Consider the following 24,075-nt stretch of genomic DNA (forward strand, 5'->3'; position numbering starts at 1 on the left):
GACGTACTGACAAATTCTCTTAAATTAACATTTAATTATTGGGAAACAGCTCTAGTGGACATTCCTAAAGTCAGCATGCCAATTGCACGCTCCCTCAAAACTTGAGACATCTACAGCATTGTGTTGTTTGACAAAACTGCACATTTTAAAATGGCCTTTTATTGTCCTCAGCACAAGGTGCACCTGTGTAATGATCATGCTGTTTAATCAGCTTGTTGATATCAACTTGATATGCCACACCTGTCAAGTGGATGGATTATCTTGGCAAAGGAGAAATGCTCACTAACAGGGATATAAATAAATCTGTGCGCAACATTTGAGAGAAATAAGCTTTTATTGTGCATATGGAACATTTCTGTGATTATTTCAGCTCATGAAACATTCCAAATAATGCCATAGTCTGAAAATAGATTATATAGATTCTAGTCTGTCTGAAGTAACCTGAAAGCACATTAAAAAATGTAATTTAAATCCAATTCGGCTGTGATTATTTTTGATTTGACAAGTTTAAGGACCAGACATTGAAATGGGTTTAGAATATTTATTTGAAGAAATGTAATGGATGTCAGAAAGATTCAGGAAGGGAATGAGAATTGGGCCAGATGAAGCCAAAATCCTTGGAGGAACCTAAGAGATACTAGACAGAAGAGGTCATGCAAAACTTGATCATGCTAGTAACACACAGTGACATGCATTACAGAACACAGAGGAGGAACGTTAGTTTGACCAGGTAGAAAGTAGGGTGGCAGTGGTGATTAAAGAGAGTGAGGACAGGTGTGGAGGCTGATTAGCAATGTGTTGCAGCAATGCTAGTTGAGTTAGTAGGGAACAGCGTTCAAGGCAACTACTGTAGTGAAGTGTTGCGTTCAAGTTTTGTCCTATCTCCTGAATTTTTGTTCATTCTTAACACCATTTATGGTTTAGTTGATTTCAATTCAATATAAAAGTAGTAGCCTATACTTCTTATGTTATACAGTATCAAAACAGTTTAAATCAATGGTTTTAATTCACTAAATCACAGTACACAAACCGAAATGATTCAAGTTAAGTAGCTAGATAGGATGATCACTAAACGCTTTCACCAGTGTCGTAATTAGCCTAGTAAATTGATAAAGGCGGGTGACGTCAGCTATGCTGGCAGGGCTGGTCCTTCGTGTGCAGAAAAGACCTCTTCAAGAGTGAACAGTGAGTAGGACATTGACTGACCCGACACTGTACATCATCCTCGCTGGATTGAAAACAAGAGTTGCAACATGGGCAACGTCCAAGTGAGTGTCAAGTTTTGGACAATTTTCTTTTTAAGTGCGTTATCAGCTTTTGTTGACTTTCTAAGCCTAGTAGCCTATTTGATGCTACTGTACAGTGTAGCCGGAAAGTGAACGAATGAGTAGGCTGCAACGCTCATTTTAAATGCGTCTAGGTACCACTCGACTGAGTCAATGATCTACATGTCAAAGATCTAGTAATTTATATTATGTTAGAATGTAAGAAGAATTAAGCTAAATGGCCCATCCTATTGGTTATCAAGTCACTTTAAAGCTTTAAAATGTGCGTTCTTAGAAAATGTATCCAAATGGGTAGTCTTCATATATGATTTGTGTATGAGTGGAGCATAATTTATCCATAAAGAGCCTACTGTTCATCATAGCCTGTTATAAATGTAGGCTATGCAGCAGGACCATTCATATGTCAACCGACTGTATATCAAATGAGTGTTAGGAGCGTGGCAGCTTGAGTAGGCTGCTTGTCTCTGGAATTTCTCAGAAATGCTCTACACTAAATGATCAATAAGGTTGCATTGTCTTTGCGAGGAAGGGAGGCTGACGCCTAAGTAGCTTTGTAGCAATACGCAATTGCCCCATGACTCAGCGCACAGAGACTGCACCCTTTGCTAGACTAGGAAAGGAGGGGAATCTGGCCTACTGTATTCAACCATGAAGGAAAAGTATTTCTAACCGAAAATTCTTTCATTTTTAGGATGCATTATGTGGCATAGACCTATGATTATTTGAGACATATGATATCATGGGAAAGCATATTTTTGTATGTTATATTAGTGTCATTGGTGTCCTGATTCTGAATGTTTTCTCATAGCCAACTATTACCCCCTATGAGGAGTTCGATGTCGTGGCTGATATCAAGGCCATTCGCAAATCCTGCAAAGGTTTGGGTAAGTGTATGGACTCGTGTACTTCCGTTCAATCACAATATTCCATTCAAGCATTAATCTAGGCCAAAGGCTATAGGATTCTCAAATCTGAGCCTTGAGGTCCACAGTACGGTAGTTTTTCTTGTCTCCCTAATTAATTGATTAATCAATGTCAGTGATTGGCCAGAGCGAAGTTCTAGGGTAGGTCTGAATCAGTTCCTGATTAGAAGGGGCAGAATGTAAACCAGCATTACTGAGGATTAGTACAGGAACTTGTCAATATTTTCCATAGTCCCTTGCATAGGGTCATGTATGTGTTTACTTGCACATCACAGATAGATGCATGACATCATCCATCTGATCAGAAATAAAGTGACCCGATCACTATGTATCCACCAATATGAGTCAATTATGCAGCGACGTAAGGATCAACGGATTATACAATGATAGTAGGACAATATACATCTTATTTATTGACACTGCATAAATGGATAGTTTTGAGCATCCACGGATCAACTGTTTGCAACTTTTTATTTGTTTTTTTTAAGTGTCTTTCTGATTCCTCTCCACAGGGACGGATGAGGAGGCCATCATTGAGATCCTGGCCAATCGTTCATCAGCACAGCGCTTGGAAATCAAGCACGCGTACTTCGAGAAGTATGACGACGTGAGTCGTTTCTCATCCGTAGACTCATGCAGTCAACACATTTAAGAAATGTTTATGTGAAATGCAGAGTCCAACTGTTTTCTTTGACTTTCGCATACTTCGTTTGAGTTGTAGGGGAGAAATACTTTTTGGAGCACAAGATGATGTCCCAAACGATGAGTTAGTGCGGTGAATGAGAGATGGAAATACTAACATGTAAAACATTTTTTAATGAATGTTGATGCCACTGTACAGAATTTCGCCTCCTAGATTTCTTTATTCCACTTTGCTTGCCTCCTTGAAATGGGAACATTTTGTATAGGAATCGAGGTAAGAACTTTCTAGTTTAAAGGAGAGTGGAATTCCACTGTCCTTTCATACATGTATACTTGATCTAGACAGTACAGAAGTAGAGGGAGGATGCAGTGATTGACCCCTGGTCTTTGGTGGGGAGGCAGACGTGACAGCAGCAGGTGTGTTAACACTATACCACAGGGTTTGCACGAGGAAAGACTTTTGAGATCGTCTGTTCTATGTATTGTCCATACTAAGGAGTTGGAGGAGGTGTTGAAGAAGGAGCTGACTGGTAGTTTTGAGATGGCCATCGTGGCCATGCTAGATCCGCCACACATCTACTCTGCCAAGGAGCTGAGGAAGGCCATGAAAGGGGCGGGCACCGACGAGGCAGTTCTGGTGGAGATCCTGTGCACCAGCACCAATCAGGTATGTTGTTACTGGACCATTAAGCCAATTGGGTCTCCTTTAAAAAATATGTAAATAATTTCACCTTTATTTAACCAGGTAGGCTAGTTGAACAAGTTCTCATTTACAACTGCGACCTGGCCAAGATAAAGCAAAGCGGTTCGACACATACAACAACAGAGTTACACATGGAATAAACAGACAGTAGAAAAATCTATACACTGCATATGCAAATGAGGTAGGATTTGGTGGCGAAGTAATTACAATATAGTAGTTTAGCACTGGACTGGTAGGATGTGCAGTAGATTAATTATTCTTGAATAAAGGCTTATCGGGTATGGGTTTATTGGCCCAACTTGCATTGATTTGGACTGTCATGGTCAAATCTGCACTCTGCAGGAATGTACACACACGATAATGACAAACAATGCTGTTCAGCAGATCATTTTACCTGGCCCAATGCTGTTCAACAGATCATTACCTGTCCAACTGAATTTTTTTAGACGGAGCATATTATTATTATGTATATTTAGTGAATGAAAACAGAAATGCTAAAGCAGAATGTCTCTTGTTATTCCCTGACTCTCTCCCAACAGGAGATCCTGACTTGCCAGGAGGCGTATGCCCAGGGTAAGTATTTTTAGCCAGGACTTCATAGCACATTTTATGGTCCAGAATATGGTCCGTCAACCCACACACTACCAGTGTTCTTGTATTTATGTGTGAGTCACTAAGATGAATCGCAGTGGAATCGGTCATGTTTTCCTCTCTCGTTTGCTGGTGGAGATTTGGACATGACATTCTAAATTCATTTTAGAGTAATTTTACAGCTTTAGGGAAATCTCCAAACTGTCGCTGAAACGTGACACTGTTTACCCCCTTAAACAATATGCTGACCCAATGTCTATGCCAGGGGAATTATTGATGCATTCCATGCTGTTGTGATATTGAATTCACATTCTTCTGAAATTGCTGGCCTTTCATAGTATTGCTTTTTGACATTCCATTATTTGGGTTTGTGAACTTTTGTCTTATGTTGCTACTTTGTTTTCCTAACACATCTGAAATTGTGTTTTTCTTTATTTTTACTTTTTCTACATTGTAGAGTAATAGTGAAGACATCACTATGGAATCATGTAGTAACCAAAAAAGTGTTAAACAAATCCTAATACATTTTAGATTCTTCAAAGTAGCCACCCTTTGCCTTTGACAGTTTTGCACACTCTTGGCATTCTCTCAACGACCTTCACCTGGAATGATTTTCCAACAGTCTTGAATGAGTTCCCACATATGCTGAGCACTTGTTGGCTGCTTTTCCTTCACTCTGCTGTCCTACTCATCCCAAACCATCTCAATTGGGTTGATGTCTGACTGTGGAGGCCAGGTCATCTGATGCAGCACTCCATCACTCTCCTTCTTGGTCGGTCAAATATCCCTTACACAGCCTGGAGGTGTGTTGGGTCCTTTTACAAATGATAGTCCCACTAAGCACAAACCAGATGGGCTGGCATATTGCTGTGGTTTCCTTGCTGGTTAAGTGTGCCTTTTGAATTCTAAATAAATCAGACCGTGTCACCAGCAAAGCACCATCACACCACCACCTCCATGCTTCACGGTGGGAACCACACATGCGGAGATCATCCATTCACCTAGGCTGCGTCTTACAAAGACACGGTGGGAAAATCTCAAATTTGGACTCATCAGACCAAAGGACAGATTTCCACTGGTCTAATGTCCATTGCTTGGGCCAAGAAACATGAGCAAGTCTCTTCTTATTGGTGTCCTTTAGTAGTGGTTTCTTTGCAGCAATTTGACCATGAAGGCCTGATTCATGCAGTCTCCTCTGAACTGTTGATGTGTCTTCAACTCTGAAACATTTATTTGGCCTGCAATTTCTGAGGCTAGTAACTCTAAAAAAAATGTATCCTCTGCAGCAGAGGTAACTCTGGGTTTTCCTTTCCTGTGGCGGTCCACATGAGAGCCAGTTTCATAGCGCATGATGGTTTTTGCAACTGCACTTGAAGAAAGTTAAAAAAAATTCAGTATTGACTGACCTTCATGTCTTAAAGTAATGGCGTGTAGTTTCTCTTTGCTTATTTGTGCTGTTCTTGACATAATATGGACTTGGTCTTTTACCAAATAGGGCTATCTTCTGTATACCATCCCTACCTTGTCACAACACACCGGATTGGCTCAAATGCATTAACAAGGAAAGAAATTCCACAAATTAACTTTTAAACAAGGCATACCTGCTAACTGAAAAGCATTCCAGGTGACTACCTCATGAAGCTGGTTGAGAGAATGCAAGCTGTCAAGGCAAAGGTTGGCTACTTTGAAGAATCTCAAATAAAACAAAATGTTTTTATTACTACATGATTCCTTATGTGTTACTTCATAGTTGATGTATTCACTATTCTACAATGTAAAAATATAGAAAAACCCTTGAATGAGTAGGTGTCAACTTGACTGGTACTGTACATTTGGAATAACCTTTGACCTCTACACTGAGACCCATTTGTTTACCCTCCAGTGAACGAACGTGACCTTATGGCTGACATTGAGGATGACACCAGTGGAGATGTCAAGAACCTCCTGATATCTCTTCTGCAGGTAGACGGGGTGATATTCTATGCTTAAAGTTCCTTGTGTCAAATATACACATTTTTGCACCAATTGATCACGTGACAAGGCGAAACAAGACATCAACTGAAGTTGTTCCCCTTTGGGAAGCCAGTCTGGGCCTTGTGCCCACTCTTTCACCACCCCCTCTCACTTCCCCTGCACTAAAAGGTACATTACATATATCCTATCACAATGACCATGTAAATTGATTTGGATAAGAATGACTGCTAGGTATGAACGTTAATAGAAGTAAATGGGGAAACAGGAAAATGCATTTTGGTTTGGGAAACCTTCCTTGTAATGCCGCTTTCACTCACAACATACCTTTGCTTGATGGGTTGATTCTTCCCAGACCTGCTCTCTTTCACTCTTACCCAGTCTGTCTCCATCTTTTCTTTGTCCCCCTTTGCATCTCTTCTTTACCCCCTTCTCTCTACCTCTACCCTGATAGGCTAACCGGGATGAGGGCTTCGAGGTGGACGAGGGACTGGCCGAGCAGGATGCTACCGCTATGTTTGAGGTGAGCTCTCACTATGTACGGTACCAGGCTCTTGTTTTATGTCTGTTACTATCAACCTCTCATGATGCTCTAGGAATCAGTATGAAGGTAAAGGTAAGACTTCATTCCTGTTGTGCAACAACAAATGGCGGTAGAGGAACGTGAGTAACTAATTTCTTTAGAGTAAATCTGCCGTTGACATCAATGCGTGCGGATCTCGAGCCAGAATTCCTTTTATTTTTTTATAAGCACTGACTGTATGTATCCCTGTGCTTTCTGCTGGTGTGTGTATTCTGGTCTTGATGAAAAGTGTCTTTGTTTGTGGATGTCAGGCAGGAGAGGGTCGTTTTGGAACGGACGAGTCCACCTTCAGTTACATTCTGACACACAGGAACTACCTGCAGCTTCAGGCCACCTTCAAGATCTATGAGCAGGTATGTACAGTACACCTGCTATTTTCCACTGGGGGGGGGGGTCATGAACTCTGTCAACACTCTGAATTGACAATAATAGTCAACAGTGTAAGAAAATAACCGTTATTACTAGGTTGGTCCAGTGGCGTAAGACGCTGCCTCATCCCACATACTGCTGCAGATCTGTCCTACTGCTCTTTCCTCGATCTGTCCTATCCAATAAACAAGGAATGCGTGAGGAGTGGGACTGCCCCACTTTTAAAAAAAATAAAGAAATAAAACCATTTGCCTTTTAAATGGAGCCACTTCTAAGTACTTGGGGAAATTGCCTGGCAGTATCAGTTATGTTTTGTACTCAGTATGAACATGGACTTGTTCTTGATTCTGCGTTCACTGTCTTGTTGTGTTCTCTTCAGCTCTCTGGGACAGAGATCCTGGATGCCATTGACAACGAAGCCACTGGGACCTTAAAGGAGTGTTACATCACCCTGGGTATGTCATTTTTAGAGGCCATGTTTTACATGGTTGCTAACTACCTGTAAGTTAAATACATTGAACAAAAATATAAACAACATGTAAAGGGTTGGTTTTGTGCGCTGAAATAAAAGATCCCAGAAATGTTCCATAATGCACATCTTATTTCTCTCTATTTGTTTACATCCCTGTCGGTGAGCATTTCTCCTTTGCCAAGATAATCCATCCATTTCTCTACCATAAGCCACCCCCAACATCGTTTGAGAATTTAGCAGTACGTCCAACTGGCCTCACAACTGCAGACCATGTGTAGGGGCTCCAGGTAGCCTAGTGGTTTAAGAGCGTTGGGTCAGTAATGGAAAGGTTACTGGTTTCAGTCTCTGACCTGACTAGGTGAAAAATCAGTTGACATGCCCTTATTGTTCCTTTAAGTTGCTCTGGGTTCTTCACCTATGGGATAGTCTGAGATCTGCCACCCAGACAGCTGATGAAATTGAGTAGTATATCTGTCTATAAATGAAGCCCTTTTTGTGGGGAAAAAACAAAAATCTGATTGGTTGGGTCTTGCTCCCCTGTGGGTGGGCTTAAACCCACACACTGTGCCCCTTCCAGTCATGTGACATCTATAGATTAGGGCCTAATGAATTTATTTAAATTGACTGATTTTCTTATGAACTGTAACTCAGTGTAATTGTTGCATGTTTTTATATTTTTGTTCAATATCGCTAACTAACTTTGCTAACTGAGGGTGAAACCATTCACTGCCATTTAGTTGTGAATGTGACGTAAAGCAAACGAATTCACCAAGTGTCTGAAGGAGTAATCATGACTTCCTCATGAGATGATAGCATAGTGGGTAGACTCCAAAATGAGGAAGTAAACTTTCATTCATCAAATGTAAACAGAACCGTGGTATTTCCTGTTTTTTGACTGCGTTGACATGACATTGAACCCAATGCTGGAGTTTGACTCGGTGCCCCCTCCACTCGGTGCTTCGTGAGGCACACAGGGAAGTATTCATCTGTCTGCATGCACGTCTCTTTCTCTACAGTGCGGTGTGCCAAAAACCCTCAGCTCTATTTTGCCCGTCGCCTGAATGCTGCAATGAAAGGGGCAGGCACCGACGAAGACACGCTCATCCGCATCATCGTTGGTCGCTCAGAGGTATGACATCAAGGCATGAGACACCAGAATATTACTTTTAAGGGGTTTAGTATCACCGATGTGTTTTCTAAAGCTTTTGTCCTGTTAGGCCTTGCCTTCTCCCCTCCCCCCCTGTTTTCCTAACAGCGTTGTGTAGGGCTTACGATGGAGGGTGGTGCCACAATAATTGTTGCTTGAGCAAATGACATGACCTTGCTCAGGAATCACACTGTTGCTAAAGCAACAATTACTTTGCTTACCGTAATAAGGAAACTGTCACCGTTTTTATAATTTCTTGAGCAACGGAGTGATTCTGTGGACCATGTTTTTTTGTCAAATAATTTGAAACTTTATTAGCTCTATTCATGTGTTGCACGTTTCTTGACAATATTGTTTTGAATGTTTTAGGACTGATGTCCAACTAAGAAAGATTTAGTCTAAAGTGCATTACTGTGGCTTGGAAACATGATGACCTTTTCAAAAGGGGAAAATCTTTATGGTGATGTCGCCAGATTGGCGTTAGATGCAGTATAACTTTAGCTAGCTGAAATGGAGGGGACGGCACTGAAATGTAGCTAGCTAACGTTAGCAATGACTTTTTGTAAATGTAAAACAAAAAAAAAACTTTGCTAGCCATCTCTCCAGTAAATTTGAGGACATTACCTTTTCATTATTTCTTGAGCAATATCATTTAATTTCCAGGCCGCTGTCGTGTTATTTTGATTTGTCTTTCGTTCAGAATGACTGGGCACCAGTGGCCTTTAAGGCACCAGTATGGGTCGTATGTTAATAACAATGGCTGGACTTAGGATCAACCCACGAATACTACTACTTTCCCTAAATAAGAACATATCTAAGTCATATGAGGATAATTATAGAACCAGAAGGTCATGTAAATGTTTGTTTCCAACAGTTTGACCTGGAGACCATTAAGGAGATGTACCTGGAGAAGTATGATGTTCCTCTGAAAGAAGCTCTGAGCTCCGAGTGTGGAGGAGACTTCAAACGTCTCCTACTGGAGATCCTGCACTAAGACCCCTGTTTGTTTTGTTTTTTTTGACTCTTTCTGTTCCTCTTTTTCCTTCTTTGACAGTTAGTCCTAAAACACCTGTCTTCTTACACTTCTACCTCTCTCATCCTCTTCTCTCACCTCTTCCTTCTCTTTGGCTCTGACTGCAACATGGACCAAAAACCAACCACACCATCATGTTACTAACATAGACAAATGTCACTAACTTCTACATCGAGTTATGAACAGAAGACTGCCAGGTAGCCCGGGCTGTATACTGGATAATGAATCAAGTCCTAGACCTGAACTATGGACTTAAAACCAAAAACATTTATATTGATATACTATGTTTATTATCACACATTCCTCAGTTAGGCTCTTCTTACATACAGTAAACGAACCAACTATTTATTATTAGTCATTCTTACTTTCTTTCCCTCTTATTCAAAGCCATGGGAAGTAGGGGTGCTGAAGGTGCTTTAGTGAACTTGCCCTTCAGTACTCCTGTATTAGTTGAGGAAAAATTCTCCCCAGCGTCCTCATCCCCATGCTCTTATTCCTTTGTTTGTGGCTGATAGTTGATGTTGGCTGTAGTATTAGTTCATACCATGTTTACTGTGTCTACCACATAGATGCCTTGACTAGCCTTAAGATATGCCAGTTTATCTTCTTTCTACTGCACCACTCAAGCTCCAAGTAATCTCATTGGAAGCTTTCCGGTACATACAGGATCACGACATGGCACCATTTTGAATCGAGAAGAGATCAAAACATATCTGGTTTAGAATTTCTATCCATCATTTTAGGGTTTTTAACCTGTAGGAAAAGGTTTATAGACCACCTTTTTAGATCAAAGCCTTCTCTTTAGAAATATTTACATTTAGATTGACTTTTTTTTCTAATAAAACTCAATGGAAAACAGCAGTAGTAACCAATCTAATTAGTTGATATAAAGATGTACATTGCAGTGGATGTTAATGCTTTTAGAGAGCAATGGGGCTCTAAAATGAATATATCAATGAAGTAATGCACCATATCATTGATTGTAGTATTTAATCATTTAAAGGAAATATGGTAATTAATCGTAAGGCTTCAAGTACAATCATAAGCATGTAGAATTAAAGGCAACTACTGTATGGTAATGAATAATATTACAGCCTCCTAAAATGGTATATCAAAAATAACACTAACTAGCTTGTGAGTAGGCTTCTGTTGTGTCGGCTATACAGGTGTCAGAACGGTATTGATGGCAACCAGGTCAATGTCAACGACTTGCATTTTGGATGAATGTTATCCTGAACATAGCCAAAGATTTGTGGTTACTGTAAAATATAAATAAAGCATAGCTATATTAAACCGAACAATGCATGTTGCTGTGTTTTCTTTCACTTTTTTTGTCAACCTCCAGATAAAAGTGGAATTGCATTTAATGAGATTGAAATGTGTTCAGTACTACTGATTTCATTTTTTTCGGGGGTCACGTAATGGACTAATAATTACTTTAAACTGTAAAACAGGCTTTTTTTTGGGGGGGGGGGGGGGGGGGTTCCTATGGGCGTTGCCAAAAGTTAAGTGCAAATGAGGAGTGTTAATATGCAGAGCAGTTATTGCCTTGGTATCTATGCCCACTTTCAATTTTAACCTGTAGATGGCACTATAGCTCTACCTTTACCCAACAACCAAACTGCAGGTCTGATGTCTTCGTGCCATCTATACTATTAAGGGGGAATGCAAGGTACTGTTTGTTACATTTGACAAGATTCAGTTCAATTTAGCCCACTCAGTTTTCCCCCAATATAGTAACTCCTTATCTGAAAGATATGCTTTCTTTGACTGTGTCTCTGACCTGGGACCCCAGGAAGAGTAATAAATACTGAAAGCCATAGATGGCTGTACTGGAAAGGAAAGCATAATGTTTAGTGCAGTACATTTGAATACGGTTTAATGTTGTACATTGTTGGATACACTCAATGTCATAAACAACACTTAGGTACATTTTAGTAATTTAGCAGATGCTCTTTTCCAGAGTGACTTAGCGCTTTCATCTTAAGATGGCTAAGTGAGACAACCACATGTCACATGTAAAAAATGTTTTCCTCAAAGTTATTTCGTTAATTGGTGGGGGTATAAGACTCGGATGTCTTAACCTACCTCTTCAAGTATGTCTTCAGAAGATACACTTCGTAATTGGTTTTTCACTTCCTTCGTATGCCTACAGGACAACACAGACATGTTTTTGTATGGCCATTTAGGAAAATCATATGGGTAAGCCTTTTATCTTGAGGAATATAGAGTTAACAGGGAAACTGAGGAAAAAGCTTGCCTGAAATGCCTCCCAAACAAGCCCCAACTTCTTCCAGATGGTGCAGCATCACCTAGAGGGCTACTGTATCCTTCCACAGGAGGTAACTGTAGCTCTCTCTCCTGTCTCTACTTTCCGCTCTGTCTACCCCTCCTATTTTTCTTAGGTTCTCTGGGGTGTCTGTCTCCCTCTCTCTGTCACCCTCTGGGACTGTTTGTCAGTGGGAGACTGTTAATGTGATCTGATGGGTGATTGACACAATCACAAGAGTTCTCAAAAGCAGATATTCTCCTAGTTGCAGTTTGGTCTTCTGTCTGTGAAACATGTGGATACCAGACTTTCTCCCCGGCCCGTCTGCTGTGAAGGCCACGTGTGTGATACTCCCCAAGGACCGAATCCTAATTAGAGATATGAGCATAACGTCAGTGTTTGCATTGAAGCATGCATTGATGTCAATGGACAACCCACCTACTGTTAAAGGGATAGTTTCCTTTTAAGTGAAGTCGGGTGGTGTCATCCATCCATGCAGGCAGGTTTATTTGGGGGTCCAGCATCTCCTGGGCTAGCAATGGTAGTGGAAGTTGTGGTCTCAAAAGCATTAAAAAAAGCATGTCCCTCAAAGGAGCTGACATTGTATATCTGTAATATACTGTACTTGCTATTATATGTGTAGAAGTTGACAATATTTAAATTGTGATGCATTTCCTGATTGCCTTTTCTCTCTGCCCGCCTGCCAGAAAATCATTGCGCGATAGTCTCACAAGTTCCACACACAGTCTGAAAACATGGTGTGACTGTATATTGTTGTAATGGTCTGAAGGACATTTTTGTGGTTTTGAGAACACAGCTAGCTGTGCTAGCCATTTTCACTAGCATTGCTTGCAGTACCCATGATAACTGGGAGATGCTGGACCTAGCTGAATAATGATCTAATGCACTTAACGTTCTGGGTGATTCAACGGTGAACCAGAGACTGAAGAGGAAGTGAGACACTCCACATCTTAATATTGTTCTGGCTACATTAGTCAATTAACTTAGCAGACCTGACCCAGCTGCTATTGCATTGGTGTCTATGGGAGAACCAAAGCAGACTGGAACTGACAATTTTTTCCCCCCCAATGGTAAATGGCCTGAGTGAACCCATCTTCATTTATTCACCATCTTTTTTTAAACTTCAAATAAGCAAACTGTCATTTTAAACTGACTCAGCGATATGACATTGCCACAAGTATCACCGCAGATCTTACAGATGAGCAAAACGATGCACTATAATTCACTCATAGTGTCAGCACGTGCACTTCAATAACTACGTGATAGCTGCGGGACCAGAAATAGTGAAGGTTAGCCTTGCAATACCAATACTCTTAGTTGTTGGGGAAATCGACCCAATATTGCTGTTAACTTTGTGCATTGACGACTCTACCTTGAAAGTAACTGTGCAGTGAAAATGTGACTTTTTAAAAGTAAATGCTATGGTAATGCATACCCAAATGTTGTTGACTCATCCTATACTCGTATTTGTGGCCAAAGCATCAATTGGAGGGGGGGGGGGGGGGGGAACACTCAAAAACCCAACCTCAAACTTGGATCTCAAACAGACCGTTTACAAAAAAAGGTACTATTTCCTCATAGAGGATGAGCTGGTCTAGTAGCGTTCTTATTTCTTATGACACACCTTTCTGTTGTCGGGGGTACGCCCACACCTTTCTGTTGTCGGGGGTACGCCCACACCCTTTCTGTTGTCGGGGGTACGCCCACACCTTTCTGTTGTCGGGGGTACGCCCACACCTTTCTGTTGTCGGGGGTACGCCCACACCCTTTCTGTTGTCGGGGGTACGCCCACACCTTTCTGTTGTCGGGGGTACGCCCACACCTTTCTGTTGTCGGGGGTACGCCCACACCCTTTCTGTTGTCGGGGGTACGCCCACACCTTTCTGTTGTCGGGGGTACGCCCACACCCTTTCTGTTGTCGGGGGTACGCCCACACCTTTCTGTTGTCGGGGGTACGCCCACACCTTTCTGTTGTCGGGGGTACGCCCACACCCTTTCTGTTGTCGGGGGTACGCCCACACCCTTTCTGTTGTCGGGGGTACGCCCACACCTTTCTGTTGTCGGGGGTACGCCCACACCCTTTCTGTTGTCGGGGGTACGCCCACACCCTTTCCAACACAGAAAATGTTTATTTTACATAAATGCAGTTTTTTTTTGGAAGGAAAACAATTGTACACGTGTTGTGATTAATTCTAGGTCATAGAAATCTAGGTCATAGAAATCTGGAAACACTGAACACTTGCATTAACCATAAGGTTAAAGCGCTAAAGTGAGAGGCCAGCTTGGTCCCCAGACAGGGGCCAGCACTAGGTTAAGTTTTTGTTTAGCTATAGCTATAACTATAACTATAACTATAACTATAGCTATAACTCACCAGTCAAAATTGGAGTGGTTTTGATTTCTCCCATGATGACATGCTCCTTGAATGCTTTCCCTTTTTGACCTTGTGGAATAGTCTGTGACAAACACAACCCCTATCCAATATGATTGTTGTCGTCCCCCCCCCCCCCCCCCCCAAAAAAAAATGGCATATTGGAATACAAGTATACATAAGAGGAGGTAATTTTAAAGGTGGATTTTAAAGGTGTAATGCAAATAGCTAAATAAATGGTAAGGGGATTTATTTTGTATATTCTCATAGTTACCTACCATTAGCATCAACATTGTTGATCTCAATATAATGAGCAGGGTTGGAGTCCCACGCTGTAGTGTATATTATAGTGCTTTTGTGGTCTGTAGTATACTGTAGTATTTACTATAGTATTCTGCAGTATACTACAATATTCTATAGTAAGTACTACATATGGTCGAGGTATACTACAATGTGTAGTATATTCTACAGTTTACTGCATAATTCTATAAGTGCTGTAGTATTCTATAGTAAACTGTAGTATTTTTTTTCATGTGGGTGAGTCTGCAGGTTTTTGGTCCTTTTTTATATAGCAACAGATCACATCTCATGACATGCACAGACGAGCTCATTGGCTTCACTAGGACCATGAGTTATTGAATCATTCCTAGTCTGCAGCAATATGAAACTATACATTTAAACTATAACGTGCTCTGAATAAGGTGACGTTTTCACATATTGTGTGCCCTGCTCTGTTGAATTGAATTTCATATGATGAGTATTGTACGTATTGATCTTCAGCCAAGGAATTGGAAACATTCTGAGAAAGGAGAGGTTATAACTGGAAAACTGTTAACCCCTTTCGAATGCCATTTCAACTGTTTAAATTCAATGTAAAAGACCTGCTGTGTCTTTTGATCTGCAATGCAAAACATCTGGGTCTTTTGTTTTTTGCCGACAACACCTGGGTTTAATTCCAGCCATAAGGACAGACATGTCTCTCATGACAACCCAGGTCTTTACATGTGATTACAAAGGTATACAGTATGACAGATTGTCTGTCTTTATGATTACGTTAGAATTAGGGTTAGGGACATATAGCATGGCAGCTTGTAGTAACATTTACACATGCTGTACTGGGAATGACATTATCCTGTCAAAACGTAGATAACGTGTTATAATACATATTATAAACCGGGTAGCTTGAGTCATGGATGCTGATTGGCTGAAACAGCATTTCATTCACCTGTGTGTGTATAATTATATATGAGACATTATACCATGGGTATGATGAAAAAATACTTGTTTACTGTTCGATTTATGTTGGGAACCAGTTTATAATAGCAATAAGGCACCTTGAAGTTTTGAATCCAAGAACAGCCCTTAGCCGTTGTATATTGGCCATATGCCACACCCCCTCGGGCATTAATGCTTAAATATATAACAAACTTTCAACCATTATTAAAATATATAGCCTACAGTCTTGTGCGTTTAAAGCAGTGAGTGTTTAAATCAAATTTATTTATAAAGCCCTTCTTACATCAGCTGGTATCTCAAAGTGCTGTACAGAAACCCAACCTAAAACCCCAAACAGCAAGCAATGCAGGTGATTTAATAAGTATGAGGTTTGGTGTCATAATCAGTGTTTTCTGTTTTAATATTTACAAAGTATGTATTACGGCATTAAAGACTGGCACTTTGGCTGGTGGCATAATTGCTAGTCTTAGAACTCTAAATAGTGGTTGTAGGAAGTCACTACAGGACTCTGTATAATTCTAAACCCGTGCTAATGCACACTTCTTTGTGACTGGTCTAACACGAGTGGACCTCCACACGAGTGTACAAACCCTTTCTTGGTCTCCTGAAAATGGTCATTAACTAAGGCATGCAGCGGACACTCACATTTAGAAAATGGCGGCTAACCTGAAACATATGTTCTTAACACACTTCAGAGTAAAACCAGCCCTGCAAAATTATCCTTGATGAAAGCAAAAGAATTTTAAGTATCTTCTATAAAGCTCTGGCGTCAATGCAGTAACTCAATTATATACTGTAAATACAAGACATACAAAATATGCGCCCAGCAAATGTCAACATGAAAGAAGGTTCATACCAAGAATTGTTGAATAACAATGCTAATTCTAGCATCCTTATAATATCAAAATACAGTATAGAATATGCATAAAATACCATAAAGCTTAAATATTCTCTCTGCCACCCACCAAAACCAACCTTTGGTGTATTTTAAGTAAGGGTACTTTTTATACATGATGTAAACCATGCTAAAATTGGCCAATTTTGTTGATCAAAGGCTAATTGAAGAAGTAAAACATTCGGTAAACCCTGCTTTAGGTGAGCTAGTTATTGTTAGTTTAGTGTTTCTAGACTAGTGATATGCTGCCACCCACAGTATGGAGACGCCGCTCCCCGCCTGATGACTGATCTGATTGATGCGTCCTCGTACGCAGTCCAATGTGACAAAAACTGCCGTGCCATTGTGGACCTGGAAGGAGGCCCGCAGCCCCACACTTGCCCATCCACTGCCCTCTGGCATCTGGCCCCCGAATTGCTGGGCCAGGGGCACTGGCTTGCCCTCCTCCCCAGCCCCCTCGCCTCTATGTCGGAGCAGGGTGATTTTAACCGGGTTGCAGGAGTGGATCAGCTTCAGGTCCAGTGCTAAGCTGGCTGTCCCGCTCTCCGTGAAGACAAACTCGCGTCCTTGTTCAGAGCGACCCTTCCCTGGAAGCCCGACCTGCACCTGCGGCATGTGGGGGCTCACCTGGCGGAAATACAGGGGCTTGTTGCGCACCGCTCCGGAGGGCAAGCCTGTGCGTGCCACGGAGGCAGAGAGGGCGGAGGAGATGGCAGTCGGGACCCACACCAGACTGAGGGCGCTGATGCCGGAATCGTCACCGAAGTAGCGAATGTTGCACTGCCCCGGGGAGAGGATCTCAAAGCCCAGAGTATCGCCGGGGTCGACCCTGGTGGCAGCCGATAGGGTGATGGACGTGTCGCGGTAGTGGACACCAGTCTTATATGTTCGAGCCAGCTCCATGCTGCTCCCATTGTGGTTGATGTAGGCCAGCAGGTGAAAGCCTTCCGTCACGCACGTCTGGCCCATGGAGTAGAGCGCCTGTTGGAACACAAAGCGCACTGTGCCGCTTTCAGTGAAGCGCACTCCACGCCCATCGTGAGTCAGCCCCACAACGTACGGGTCAGAGGTGGACGTGGTTTTGAAGGCGGGCCGGTAGTTGGTGTGGTAGTGCGCCGATGACACTGCCTGCGCCGTCATGGCAACGGCCCCGGTGTCGTGGGACAGCCAGAAGAGACTGAGAGGTGCCACAGATGGGTCATGGAGGTGCAGGCCATCACTTGTGTGGTTGCAATGGTGGCTGGCACTCCTGAGGAGCAGGGAGAGCATACTTCCTGGAGCAACTTCTGCCACCCCACTGACACTGGCACTCTGGAGCGACTTTACTTCCCGCTGCTCCACCCTGACCCCACTAAGGTCCCGCCCCTCGGCCAGGTCACTGGTGTTAAGCTGCAGACACACCTGGATGAAACTGCGACATCCATGGCTCAGGGCCAAGTTCTCGTCTGCCCACACAAGGCCGTGCTGTCGTAGCACCAGATGGCCGTCTTCGGTGGCCAGCAGATTGCTGTCGCCCCGCCCCTGGATATGGAGCTGCAGGTTGGGGAAGGCGTGACCAGGGGCGTGGCTCTTGGCAGGAGGCAGGGTCACATCCCCAGCCCAGGACAGGGACAGCCTGCTGCTGTCAGTGGAGGAGGGGGTGGAGCAGACGGTGTCACTCGTGAAGGTGCAGGGTGTGGCCACTTGCTCCACCTCACACTCCTGACAGGCCTGACACTCCTCCATCTCCGAGTTGTAGAAGTAGGCATGTCCACACAAGCCTGTGCTAGCCTCTCTGTCAGACAAGCCGTGGCACCTGAATCCACCTGGTTCACATAGAAACAGTGGAGGACAGAAGTTAACCCTCTCACACACATACACAAGTAGTATATTTCTAACTATAGAGTGAGTGGATGAGGAATTGTTATATGTAGCATATTTTTAAAAACTCTTTGAGAATAGGTTAACACTGATACAGTAAGGAGTTTTTCACCAAACAGTTTAAACCCTTCTTACCTGGAGTGTTTAGACATTTCTTCTGTTCTGCACACAGGTTTGCTACTTCAAGGCATTCATCTCTGTCCTGTAAATATATAAATAATGATTCATAAAACATAAAACTCCTGAATGGGTGTGTTTGTGCATCTACATTTAGAATATTCAAGCTTATAGCCTCACCTGGCATATCCTGTCAGAATGGATGGAGCACTGGGACACCAGGAAGAAGCCCGCTGGACAGATGGTGCACCTCTCACATTGCGGCCGACCTGTCCTGAAGTCGCAGTACTCCTCCGCTCCACAGGAGCCGCAGGCCAATACGGGGAGGTCTACATCCATCACTCTGGCCTCCATGTCCACCTTGTGCACAGCGTAGGCCTGGGTGTGGTGGGCCCTGGCCTGGCCCCTGAGGGCCACCATGTGGCTCTCTAGCTCCTCCTGCATGCCCTGGAAGGACATCTGCTTGACATTCTCTAGGAGTAGGCCATACTGGGCCTTGACCTGAGATGAGATCAAACACACATTTACTGAAAGAAGGTTCAGGATGGAAACTTTCAATAATGTTGACGTGTTTCGGAGCAAGCTCCTTCATCAGAACAAGCTCCTTCATCAGAGACCTGCAATAACAGTTTTGTTTGTTTGTTTTATTGGGTGGTTTTAGGTAGACTTTATTAAAGGTTTATTGACCAAAATGTTGCTCAAAAGTAATTAATTAAACCTTCCAGTGGTCTATTATTATAAACACAGCAGATGTTATGTGTCATATTGAAGTTGCCGGGCAACAGCAAAGCTTTGCATCATGTCTATTAAAGCTTCCCTCCAGCAAAGGGAAACCACAATGTTTCAGACGTGGTTCCAGACCTGGTCCATCTGTTGGCTCAGTCTGCTCTGCTCCTCCAGGATCTCTCTCTGCTGGCTGACCAGCGTCCCCTGCTGTTGGCTCAGTCTGCTCTGCAGCTCCCTGATCTCTTCCTGCTGGCCCTTCAGCGCCTCCACCAGCTTCTCCTGGCCCTTGGCCAGACGCAGCTGCAGCACCAAGGTGTCCTCCGAGGGCACCTCATTGTTGCCTGTGTTGGAGGGAGGACAGGGTAGCTAGGGATACATGTGTTCACCCACATGCACAAATACTCACCACATTGATCATTTACATAGTGAAATAATTTTTGGGGGGGTTATATTCGAACGGCATACAGAAATACCTTTCAGACTGAATTATTAAACTCAATTGTTCTGAGGTTGCAGTGATAAATTGGTGATAAATCCTGCTAGACTTATATATTCTAGGAAACTATACACTGTTGTTTAATACCTTTATTCTCTATTTTACCTAATTTTTATTGCAAGTGTTAAATTAACTCTAATTGTGTTACATTTAACACTTCAAAAAGTATAAATTATCCCACACTACAGCTATCTTTATAATGTTTTCACAGAGTTTCTGTACCTCCGTAAATAGTTTAGTTACACTGGCCAACTGGTAATTGTTGCATTCACTCAGAGTACATTTCAACTCTCATTTCAGTGTAAACTGAAATTATATATTTTTCTACTAACATTAATTGCTAGCTAAACTATTAATTACTTTGGGAGCATGATCTTTTTAAAAATGAATTGTAGATAAATCTGTATGTCAGACGGTCACATGCTAAACCTGGTTTGATGTCGCATGTCAACTGTATTCCCAGAGGCGATGAACCACGTTCTGATCCAAACTCCGGAATTTCTCCAAGAAATTGCGCCGCTCTATCATGAACCAGGGGGGGCTGCTGCCCTCTAAGGTCTTCGCCACCATCAGTGACACAGCTGTTGCCAATGCACGGTTGAGGCTTCGGCTTGGGTCGCATCCTGAGTGGCAGTTTACATTCAATCCCTTTGCATTCCCGGGGGACACTCTCAGTTCTCGTTGTTCGCGGCTGGGAAGCTTGACAATTCCCTCCTTTGCACCCGGGGTGGTACACCTCCGCTGTAATGGACCTTGGGTTCTCTTTCTGCATGTCGCTTGTGGCCGTGCCACCACGATGTGGTTGAATGATAGTGTATGGTACCTGTGCACTTCTGGTCTGAGGGTTAGTATGGGCATCCTGGTAAAGGGGCTTAACAAACGCTTGCCTGTCTTGCATTACGGGGTTTAAGTGTTGGGGTGCTGCGTCCGTTCGCCGCTGGCAATGCGCCCCTGTACAAGGTCTGGTCCAGTCCTCTGAGCTGAAACAGTGTGTCCCCCTGCATATCTCTGCCACACTCTCGGTTGTGCTGACCAACAATGTCAAGCAGAGCAGAAACAATGGAGTTATGATAGTCATTTTCATATTATCCACGATGTAGAAGAAGAGTTATTTAGCCAACGTAGAATTGTGCCTATTTTGTTGTGCATCCCATCAGGTGCTTTTACGCATTCCGGAATCCAGAGGAATAAGCTGCCTGGTTCACTTCGCGTTTAAATCCTCGTTAGCGTTTCCCCACGAAGGAAAGAGTGCTTTCAGATCATCCACACCTTCTCAATTAATGTAGCCTTTTGGAGTGAGTGAAACCTTTTCAAATGAATCAACTGCCAGCCTTTCTCTCCCTGAGTGGATATGGTATGTACTGATCCTTCTAGCCGATCTGAAGATGTCTAGGCAACATGTGGCATTTCGTGCACTTAATTGGCAACAGGTTTCCTTTCCGTCTTAAATTAACCCATAGCTTTCCCGGACATACCACGGTGCCGAGTCACCCATTTCTATTGATGCTATGCATGTGGTAGATATTTCAAATACTTCATCTACATATTTTTCTCAGACTTCAAGGGAATCGGATGGTTCATCTATCATGCATTGCTCACTCCCTGGGGACAAATTATGGGTCTGTGTTAAAAATATCTTTTTTTTTCTCTCCAGTAATTGGAAATAGTCACCATACATTGCATTGTAATGTCAAATTCACAATGCCAAGAGGTACGAAAAAAAGTGACAACAGAATGTTATCTCATGCTTACATGGTTATGTATCCCAGCTGTGCCCAGGGGCAGACTGGGACAAAAATTCAGCATAAACACACAAAAAATGTATAGTTACACACACACACAGGCAGTACACTATAGTACAGCGTTTCTCAACTTTTACTGTACCAGTGACGGTGAAACACTCCTTTTTTAACCAGCTCTTTTTAACCAGCTTATGTTTAAGACAAATACAACATGTAAAAGCACCACTGGAGATACAATTCAACACTAACAGGGCCTCTGTTTCCTTCCTGTTGCAGAGAAGATGCGAGCGTCTGCATCTTCTCTGCTGTCGCTCTGTCTGTCTGTGCTTCTCCTCGTTCTCGTCTGTCTGTCTGTCTGTCTGTCTGTCTGTCTGTCTGTCTGTCTGTCTGTCTGTCTGTCTGTCTGTCTGTCTGTCTGTCTGTCTGTCTGTCTGTCTGTCTGTCTGTCTGTCTGTGCTTCTCCTCGTTCTCTTCTGTTGTCACTCTGTCTGTCTCACTCCTAAGTGTTAATTGCTATAAAATATAGAGCCAACATATACTGAACAAAAATATAAGCGCAACACGCAACAATTTAAACGATTTTACTGAGTTACAGTTCATATAAGAAATCAGTCCATTGAAAAAAATGAATTAGGCCCTAATCTATGGTTTTCACATGACTGGGAATACAGATATGCAACAACAACAAAAAGTATCTGTGGGGCGTAGATCAGAAAATCAGTCAGTATCTGGTGTAACCACCAGCACTTAATTTGAGCCGGATCCTGCCAGAACAGGATCTGACACCTCTCCGTTTTGGACTGTTTTGTTCTGGAACCTATTTGGCCGGATCCGGTACTTCTCCTGGCATGAAAAATAATTGTCACTTTTTGCAATCAAAGTTAATTCAAGTTGCCTCTTCCTTAATTGTCCTGCCACAGAGGATACATAGCTTATTAAAAATAACCTAGCTGTGGAGTGTAGCCCAATAAATAGGCATAGCCTATAGTCGGGAACGAGCTGTAAATCTCCGTCAACATACAGCATGCAGACAAAACTGGCCTTTCGCAATATTTCAAATAGTCTACAATCGCGGGAAAACACAGGTTGCAAATTGCTCCCGCTGAAAAGAGAAGACTATAATCTGTCAGCTGCAGGCTACCAAAATATTTGATAATCTTCCAAATATTGTCTAAAAAGTTAAACGAGAGAGAGAGGCTTTTGGCACGAGCCCATATGACATCACCAGCTAGTGAGCTGCGCATCATTGGGTGAGTCAGTGAAACTGGAAAGCATTTTAAGGACTATAATTTCCTTCTTATATTGTAGCATACAATATGTCTCCACACACCTAGGCCTGGGCTATTGATGGATTCAAGACAAGGTCGTTTTCACTGATCTCAGATTCTCAGTGTCAAAGTAGCCTGACATTTTGTCCCTTGTGCGGTATTATGGTGCTTTCAAGACAACTGGGACCTCAGGGGAAAAAAGAGGTTGTATCATGACGTCAGTGATCTTCAGGTCAGAAAGTCTGCACGCTAGAAAGAGGCCAGAGTTCCCCACTTGGAATTCCGAGTTGGACGACCATTCAAAACTAATTTTCCCAGTCAGTGCTAGTTTTTTTCCCCAACTTCCCAGTTGTTTTGGACACACTGAAGTCAGAAGTCAGATTTCCCAGCTCCGTGTTCCCTGTTGTTTTGGACACAGCATTAAAAAAGATTATGCCAAAGTCTCCAGTCATGTAAAATTACGTATAATTGTATAATATGCGTTTATAAAAGGACATTCATTTCCCGGCCCCTAGGCCACAAAGACTGTTTTTCCATGTGTGCAACTTCCAGAGGTGTGGACTAGAGTCACATGACTTGGACTCGAGTCAGACTCGAGTCACAAATATGATGACTTGGAAATCGACTTTGACTGTAACACCAATGACTCGTGACTCAACTTGGACTTGAGCCTTTTGACTCGAACTGACTTGATACCCTCCCCAAGCCGAAATATAAAAAATGATGCTATTAAAAAAGTGTGCAGTGCATCAACTCTTCCTTTAACGGATTACAGTTTGAATCTGACAGCAGCCAATCAAATTGTGCCAGCTGAGAAAAAGTTGCACGTGGCAGTGCAGAGGAATGTCGGCGGGTGAATTCAGATGGAGCCCTTGGAAAGATGATACCCAAAATTATTATTTTCGGATATAAAGACTACGCTGTATCAACAAAAAACGGATTGCAACTTGCAAAACATGCGTGAAGAAAATGACAGACGGAGGTGCAACAACTTCCAACTTTGTTCGACATTTGAAGCTGCACAAAGAAGAGTAAGTCGTGGCTATTATAGCCGACAGCTATATCATTCATAACTTTGCCAGTGTAGCATGTTGGCTAACGTAACATTAAATCAATGAGCCTCCACACAGTCAGTCAGTGCGGAAACGTGATCATTGCACCCAAGATTGAGCTACAACTGGCTAGGCAGTTGGTAGCCTAAATCCTGCCTCATGTTACTGCTGTTCCTAAAGCCATTGACATACGTTAGCCTACTGTAACCACACACACAGTGTGTGTTAAGGTTGGGCGATTGTGTACAAGCCTACATTGCCAGATTGCGCCCGATAGCGATCCTCGATAGTCGATCGCTATT

General features: G+C 42.7%; 2 protein-coding genes across 2 annotated transcripts; one reads left to right on the plus strand and one right to left on the minus strand.

The window, feature by feature from the left end:
* The first annotated feature begins 1,143 nt into the window (after window positions 1–1,143).
* On the plus strand, window positions 1,144–11,021 carry anxa13l (annexin A13, like). Its single transcript, XM_014189186.3, has 11 exons — window positions 1,144–1,268; window positions 2,095–2,170; window positions 2,722–2,816; window positions 3,348–3,518; window positions 4,094–4,127; window positions 6,028–6,107; window positions 6,571–6,639; window positions 6,951–7,052; window positions 7,448–7,523; window positions 8,557–8,669; window positions 9,562–11,021. The coding sequence occupies exons 1-11, from the start codon at window positions 1,254–1,256 to the stop codon at window positions 9,679–9,681; spliced, it is 951 nt and encodes a 316-aa protein (XP_014044661.1). The 5' UTR covers window positions 1,144–1,253; the 3' UTR covers window positions 9,682–11,021.
* Window positions 11,022–15,860: 4,839 nt separating this feature from the next.
* On the minus strand, window positions 15,861–21,106 carry si:ch211-252f13.5 (uncharacterized). The gene is made up of 5 exons (XM_014189191.3): window positions 20,141–21,106; window positions 19,351–19,556; window positions 18,670–18,990; window positions 18,508–18,574; window positions 15,861–18,317 (listed from the first exon to the last, which is right to left on the minus strand). The coding sequence occupies exons 1-5, from the start codon at window positions 20,793–20,795 to the stop codon at window positions 16,747–16,749; spliced, it is 2,820 nt and encodes a 939-aa protein (XP_014044666.2). The 5' UTR covers window positions 20,796–21,106; the 3' UTR covers window positions 15,861–16,746.
* Window positions 21,107–24,075: the final 2,969 nt, after the last annotated feature.

This window comes from Salmo salar, chromosome 03 (genome assembly GCF_965601325.2).
Source record: "Salmo salar chromosome 03, fSalSal1, whole genome shotgun sequence".
NCBI classification, from domain to species: domain Eukaryota; kingdom Metazoa; phylum Chordata; class Actinopteri; order Salmoniformes; family Salmonidae; genus Salmo; species Salmo salar.

Coding starts and splice junctions, on each gene's coding strand:
- si:ch211-252f13.5 (XM_014189191.3), bottom strand. CDS start 20,795: ATGAAAATGACTATCATAACTCCATTGTTTCTGCTCTGCTTGACATTG. Junction 18,575..18,669: donor ATTCTGACAGGATATGCCAG/GTGAGGCTATAA, acceptor ATATATTTACAG/GACAGAGATGAATGCCTTGA. Junction 18,318..18,507: donor GAAATGTCTAAACACTCCAG/GTAAGAAGGGTT, acceptor TATGTGAACCAG/GTGGATTCAGGTGCCACGGC.
- anxa13l (XM_014189186.3), top strand. Junction 7,053..7,447: donor CCTTCAAGATCTATGAGCAG/GTATGTACAGTA, acceptor TGTTCTCTTCAG/CTCTCTGGGACAGAGATCCT. Junction 7,524..8,556: donor GGAGTGTTACATCACCCTGG/GTATGTCATTTT, acceptor CTTTCTCTACAG/TGCGGTGTGCCAAAAACCCT.